Source organism: Zea mays, chromosome 4 (genome assembly GCF_902167145.1).
Source record: "Zea mays cultivar B73 chromosome 4, Zm-B73-REFERENCE-NAM-5.0, whole genome shotgun sequence".
Lineage (NCBI taxonomy): Eukaryota > Viridiplantae > Streptophyta > Magnoliopsida > Poales > Poaceae > Zea > Zea mays.
In genome coordinates this window covers 175,994,242-176,001,107 of record NC_050099.1, presented here as the reverse complement: position 1 = coordinate 176,001,107, position 6,866 = coordinate 175,994,242, and the positions used below count along the sequence as shown (strand labels likewise).

Genomic DNA, 6,866 nt, shown 5'->3' with positions numbered 1-6,866 from the left:
ATGTTTGGCGTTGGTTTATAAAAATGACTCACAAGTCAGATCAATGGAAAAAATATTACGAAGAATAAATGTCACGCATGCAAAAAAAAAGAATTTAAGTTGAAAACATTATTCAAACAAAAGAAATTGCATGCAAGGCTCTTCTTTAAATACTACTCCCTTCATCCAAAAATATAATTCAAGAATCTCGGTGATATTTATCTAATACTACGCATTGTGCAAGGGTAGTAGGTGGGCTTGGAGAGAGATATCGATGTAGTAGATGTGTTTTCTATTATAGATGTAGACACATGTGGTGTAGTGGTAGCTATTGGTAGTATTTGTTTGAGAGGTCGTGGGTTCAAATCCCTTTGGGGTCATGTTTATTTTTTTAATTTAGCTAGGCGTTGGCTGTACGAGGGAATAAGAATGGGAACATGAGAATGGCCTGTGTGGAATGGCCGACTACTATTGCAGCCTTATAAGTAGTAGAGATTTCTAAATGGTTTTGTGAAAGCACGAACGCCATTGCAGTGCAGGCGATGCAAGCCAGGAACGGGCCACGGACACGCCAGTACGCGCACTTTGGTCGTCGTCTCCGATCCTCGCATTGGAGGGTCCTTCTAGAAGACCACCATGCCTGTGGATTTTTTCCAACCTCACCATCCCTGCTTCCCGCCTACCTTCCCAATGCAAGACCCCGACACTGCTGCGCTGCATTCCCCTACGTTACATATATGGACAATGGGGATGCGAGGGCCACGCCACCATCGTCCCCGACACCGTTCTCACTCTGCTAGCTGTCTGCCTGCCTGCATCCGATGGACGCGGGCCGGGGCAGCAGCGCCACCATCTTCCCGGTGCCGCAGGTCCCGGCGCTAGCTCTGCTCTTCCCCCCGCCGCCGCCGGCGGCGGCGGCATTGCCATCTTCTTCCCTCTCCCTTTCCTCCTCCTCCTCCTCGCGCCACGCGCCATCCATCACCAGCTTCCCGATCCTCGTGCTCACGGTGCTGGGCATCCTCGCCGCCTGCGTCCTCATCCTTGCCTACTACGTCTTCGTCATCCGCTGCTGCCTCACCTGGCACCGCGACCGTAGCGCGTCCGACGCCGTCTCCCGCCGCCCCCAGCGCGCCCGCGCCCGCGTCCGCACCAGCACTGGCGGCACCCCGGCCTCCAGCGCCGAGCCGCGCGGCCTCGAGGACGCCGTCATCCGGGCGCTGCCGGCGTTCAGTTACAGGAAGAAGCCCGCCGACTTACCGCCGTCCGCACCCGCGCCCGCGAGCGAGTGCGCGGTGTGCCTCGGCGAGTTCGAGGAGGGAGACAGCGTGAGGATGCTGCCCGCCTGCCTCCACGTCTTCCACGTCGGCTGCGTCGACGCCTGGCTCCAGGGCAACGCCAGCTGCCCGCTCTGCAGGGCCAGGGCGGACGTCGATGCCGCCAGCTGCTGCCGCCTGCTCCCGCCGCCGCCACCCGAGGAGGAGGAGGACGTAGCGGCCATCCAGGTCGTCGTCGTCGTCCCCGGCGCAGAGGAAGACGACCGCCAAGGCACGGTGCCACAGCGGCAGCGAGAAACCACCGTGGCTCCTGCTGCTGCTGCCGAGGTTGAAGGAGAAGATCCTCCTCAGGTCGGTGGTGAAAAGGAGAGGAGGAAGGATGGAGATGTTGCACCGAGGACGAGGTCCTTCTCCACGGACGGTGACGGTGGCGAGGAGGTTCAGAGCATCTTGCAGAGGAACGGACAGGGACTCCCGTAGCCGTAGGTAGAGATGATCATGACAGCGACAGCAGTGTACGAGTAGTAGGCAATTGAAGGGAGCGTCGATCGTGATTTCTCAGGCAGCAGTGGCGACTAGACGGCGCAGCTCGACGAGCAGTAGGCGGCGGTCTTTCCTTCCGCCTGAGAAGCCCGCTTTGGATCTTGTCGGGCGCGAACTGGGGGTGCAGCGGAGAAGACCATGACCGGCCGGTGCGCTGGAATACTAGCCTGCCTATCCTGTTTAAGAATGTATCGCTGAAAGTCTGTACCAAAATTTGAAAAAAAAATGCTTAACACTATACCTAAATGCCTCACCAGACCAAATACTGGTTCATTAAAACACACACACACACATGGCACGCGGACATTTCTGCCTTGATGAACACATCATATCTTGACTAATCAGGTCTTTCCTTTCCTTGCGCTGCAGGGAGGGAGCCGGCAGTTCACCAGACGTTGATTTTCTGATATCCAAATATCTAACACTACATCATGTACCAACCAGCAAGAGAACTCCAAATCCTTCAACCCAAAACTAGCGAAGGTCTACCGTTGAGCAGCTTTGGCAGTATCAGAATCTGTTTCCTGCTCCTGAGATTCAGGCAACGCGTTAGCTGAACCTCCGGGCGATAGGCATGCCAGTGCCTTTGCCTTGATCTGGTTGTAGAGTCTCATAGCTTCCTTCAGCTCGTCCCTGGCATCGGCGCCATGGTTTCGCCACGAATCGATCACTCTCTTTTGGAATTCCATAGCCAGGGGATAGCTGCGGATGCAGAAACATGAGGTCCATACTGGTCAGTTCGAAGATGGAAATACAGAGCAGCTTATGGAGAGTACAAACCATGGTTATTAAAGCGATAAAACGTAAGGTGAACGATGAAATGTCTTTTCAGACTTGACATAAAATGACAGGATAGGATATATTCATACTCATAAGTTCACAAAACAAATAACACAAGTCTATGCAACATGTATGTTACAACTTGCATCTAAGATTAGTAATCATCATCCAACTCATGGCCAGAGGCAGTGGTGGTGGAGCTTGATCTGGAATCTAGAGGAGGGCTACTTTGAAGTAGTAGAGTTGGTTATTTTGAAGGTTGCTTAGGCATGCCGCTTGTTGGCCTGAACACAGCAGCTCCTCGCCTCCTCCCCTGCTTACAGCATGTCTGGAATATATCAACTACGTGCTTACGAAATTAACATCAACCGACCAGTCAGACCCTGAGCAGCTGAGCTGCCTTGAATTGTGAACTATGTGCTTAAGAAATTAACATCAACCGGCCAGTCAGACACTATGCTGTCTAAACAGTTTCTGTATACAAGACAATAAGGCACTAATATCAACCTTATAATTCCAGCACCTAACATCCAACACCATATGCTAACCCACCCAAACTATCTTATATAAGAACAGATATGCACAATAGCATATCTCTAGTTTTTTTTTGTCTGGTAAAGTTTGAGTCGAACCTAACAAAAACCACGCTCAAGGTAGTTTTGAAACGAAAGAAAAGGCTCTAACAAAAACTCATTGCAAATTATGGTAGGAAATGGGGCTTGCACGAAGTTTTGGTCCGATAAATGGCTTCATGGCCACACGCTGCCAGACTTGGCGCCTTCTCTGATCCGACTTATTTCTAGAGCAACTCAAAAAGAACGGTGCAAGAGGCTCTAAACAATGACCAGTTGGTGAGTGATATAAGAGGTGGCCTGGGTGTCCAGGTGTTGCTGGAATATTTGCATCTTTGGGACATTCCTGCTGAGGTAAATCTTGCTCCAGAAATTCAGGATGTGCACCTATGGACCCCCTCGACATCTGGGTGTTTTTCCTCTAAGTCGGCTTATGAAAGGTTTTTTATCGGGTCGGTAGGCTTTGAACCGGCTAACTTGTTCGGTTACGCCAATCCAAAAGGTGGCCCCTCCAATCCCCTTCTGGATTAGCGTAACCGAACAAGCCCTAATAGGGTGTGGAAATCTTGGGCACCTCCGAGAAATAAGTATTTCATTTGGCTTGCAAGTCTTAATAGGTGTTGGACCGCGGATCGGTTGGCAAGAAGAGGGCTTGACCACTCCGAGCGTTGCGTGTTTTGTGATCAATATGAGGAAACCGTCCAGCACCTGTTAGCGGCTTGTGCCTTCTCTAGGCTGGTTTGGTTTGAGGTTCTCTCTTTAATAAAATTGCAGCAGCTATGCCCGTTACCTGGGGACGTCAACTTTCAGGATTGGTGGCTTCAAGCAGAGAACACCACCAAATCGCAGCAAAATGGATTTATTCAGTGGTTATTTTGGTGGCTTGGTGGTTATGGAAACATTGAAATTTTTGTGTGTTTGAGGATGGCAGGCCGGAGGTCTAAAATGTGCTCCAGAACATCAAGGATGACGCAAGGAATTGGTGTCTTGCCAGGGCTTCGGGGATCTAGTGGTTTGTCTTTGTTTTAGTAATGGAAAAGATCTTGTATGTTCGGTTCTGGGTTCTGGCCACCGTAAAATGTCAGTACCTTGTTCATGTACTTTTACTGTATCGTCCTATTTTGAGGCTTTGGTCTCTCTTCTTAATATAATGATGTGCAACTGTCCTCCATGTTCGAGAAAAAAAAACTTATTGCAATGCATTTTGTGATGAAACTGTACCTTCCCATAGCATTGTAGGCATTAGCAAGGCTCTGACAAGCCTCGATGGTATCCGAATGGTGAGGCCCTAAGGAGACATCCATGACTTCTTTAGCGAGCGCAAACATCTGTGCAGCAGACTGCGGACGGTCCATCTCCATGTAAGCAGCACCCAAGTTGTTATACACATACCCTACTCCATAATGCTTCGGACCGAAGCTGTCCTTCATCCTCTCCACTGCATCCTCCAAGTACGGGACAGCTTCAGAGACCTTACCAGTCAAAAGCAACAGCCACCCAATCCTCGCTGCGACATTGCCCTCCAGGTGCTGTGCCTGAGGCATCCTCTCAAGCATTCCCAGGCTCTTCTTCAGCAAAGATATTGCCTTTTCCAACTCATTCACCGTCTCAAACAGTGAGGATACCTCTATGTACATCTCTGCCACCTTGTCGGGTGTCGCGAATTTCTTCTTCTCCAGGATGTCGCAAGCAATCTCCAAGCACCTCTTTGTGTCCCCAGCCTTCTCCTGGTTAGCGAGCGCCTTCGCCATCGATATGAAAACTAGAGCTCGCGTCTCGCTATCCTTCTTCACCTGCTTAGCGACATTCTTCAACACGCTGACAGCCTCATCAAACTTTCCCAATGCAATATTGATGTTTGCCGCATCAATCTCAGCATGTAGGAGGAGGTCAGGGCTAGCTGCACCCCAGCTCTTGATCACCCTCTGTGAAATCTCGTTCTGCTCCAGCGCCTGCTCATGCTGCTCTAGCCCAGTGTATATCACACCAAGCAGGCGCCTGTCGTGCGCAACCTCCACGGAGTTCTTGCCGAGCGTCGACTCATGCAGCTCCAGCGCCTTCTGGCAGAACGGCAGCGCCTGCTTGAAGTCAAGCAGGGTGGCGTGCGCCTCCGCGAGGTCCCGGTACGCGACTCCCAGCTCCCGGCTGCCCGGAGGCAGAATGGACTCCTTGAGGTCAAGGCAGGCGCGCATGTCGGCGAGCGCCTCCTCCCGCCTCCCCAGCGCCGTCTTCACGTTGGCCAGCTGCAGCCGCACCGCGTGCGCCACGGGCCTGACGTCGAACCCTCCCGGTTCCTCCCCAACCTCGAACGCGACGCCTGTTTCGGGGAGGAGCGGGGCGAGGAGGCGTAGCGCGCGGGAGAGGAAGGACAACGCGTCGTGGAAGCGGGAGAGGTCGAAGGAGGCGGAGCCGGCGAGGTGGAGTGCCATGGCGAGCGAGACGGCGTCCGAGGCGGAGGAGGGGGTGGAGGCGTTGGGGCTGGCCTCGAGTATGCCCAGGCACCGGAGGGCAAGCGCGAGGACGCGGGACGTGTCGGCGGAGCCGGACGCCTCGAGGTGCTGGCCGAGCTTGAGGCAGGCGAGGGCGAGGCGCTTGTCGTTGGCGGGCACGGTGGCCTCGAGGCGGGAGAATGCAGCGAGCATGTCGTTAGTTGACCTCGCTGCCTCGAACGCCTCTTCCGCGGCATCCGCGGCGGCGGCGGCGGCGAAGGGGACGGGAGGAGGCGGCCGCGGCGAGAATTGGCGGCGGGGCGGCGCTTGGAGAGGGTGTACGAGGGCTTTGCGCGCGGGGGACGTGACGGGGCCTCGCAGGCGGGTTCTGAGGAGAACGGAGGCGACGCGGCGTAGCGCCATGGTGGGCGATGGAGCGGTTGCTTGCTCGCGGCGGCGCAGGCCGGCGGGGAGGGCGAGGCGGGGGATCTGGCGACGGGTTGGGCATGGGCTTTCTCGTCTTAACAGTAAGTAGCAGAGCTCATTAGGTACCTTCTGGGCTTCACTGGGCTGAGAAACATGTGCTACCTACCGAGGGCATATTGACCAAACCGAAAACTGAGGAATTAGGCTCTTTATCCAGATAACTTTGTTTTTCTTCCGTTAGCTATTTTAGTTTCCGTATTTTGTAAGTTAGAGACTAAAATAAATAAAATAATGGAGTGATTAAAAATTAGTCTCTATAACCGAAACACCTCCTAACTCCATAAAGTACGAAAATAATAATTTACAAGGTGTTTAGTTTATATGAACTAACTTTTAGTGCTTTCATTTTGTTTTATTTTAGTCCATAAATTACCAAATATGAAAACTAAAACTATATTTTTGTTTCTGTATTTGACAATTTATATACTAAAATGGAATAAAATGGATGGATTAAAAATTAGTATATAGAAACCAAAGACTTCCTTTGTCCGTAAATTTTAAAAATAAGCCTTAGAGACGCTCTTTACAGACATGTATGGAACAACTTTTTTGTGAAGTGTTTTTTAAGAATCTGGATTTTTTTATAATCTAGTAGTAATAGAATCTAGATATTGTAGGCTTGTATGTGGTGTGTGGTGGGGTATGAAAAGGCATACACAATTTAGAATTTAAGAAGTAGTGTATTACTCTTGTCCCCAAGATTTGGCGGATTCTTCAATCATCTTGATTTAGGTATTTTCACATAAACGACTCTCACAGAAGCGGCCTGAGAAGCGAAACACTTAACTGTCATAAGGAGATTC

The 6,866-nt window shown here is 51.6% G+C and overlaps 2 protein-coding genes across 2 annotated transcripts; one reads left to right on the top strand and one right to left on the bottom strand.

Annotated features, from left to right (window-relative positions):
• The first annotated feature begins 701 nt into the window (after positions 1–701).
• On the top strand, positions 702–2,035 carry LOC100382345 (putative RING zinc finger domain superfamily protein). The gene has a single exon (NM_001175092.1). It carries the CDS (start codon positions 801–803, stop codon positions 1,731–1,733), a length of 933 nt encoding a protein of 310 aa, NP_001168563.1. The 5' UTR covers positions 702–800; the 3' UTR covers positions 1,734–2,035.
• On the bottom strand, positions 1,948–6,211 carry LOC100383987 (uncharacterized). Its single transcript, NM_001176600.2, has 2 exons — positions 4,370–6,211; positions 1,948–2,498 (listed from the first exon to the last, which is right to left on the bottom strand). Exons 1-2 carry the CDS (start codon positions 5,998–6,000, stop codon positions 2,282–2,284), a joined length of 1,848 nt encoding a protein of 615 aa, NP_001170071.2. The 5' UTR covers positions 6,001–6,211; the 3' UTR covers positions 1,948–2,281.
• Positions 6,212–6,866: the final 655 nt, after the last annotated feature.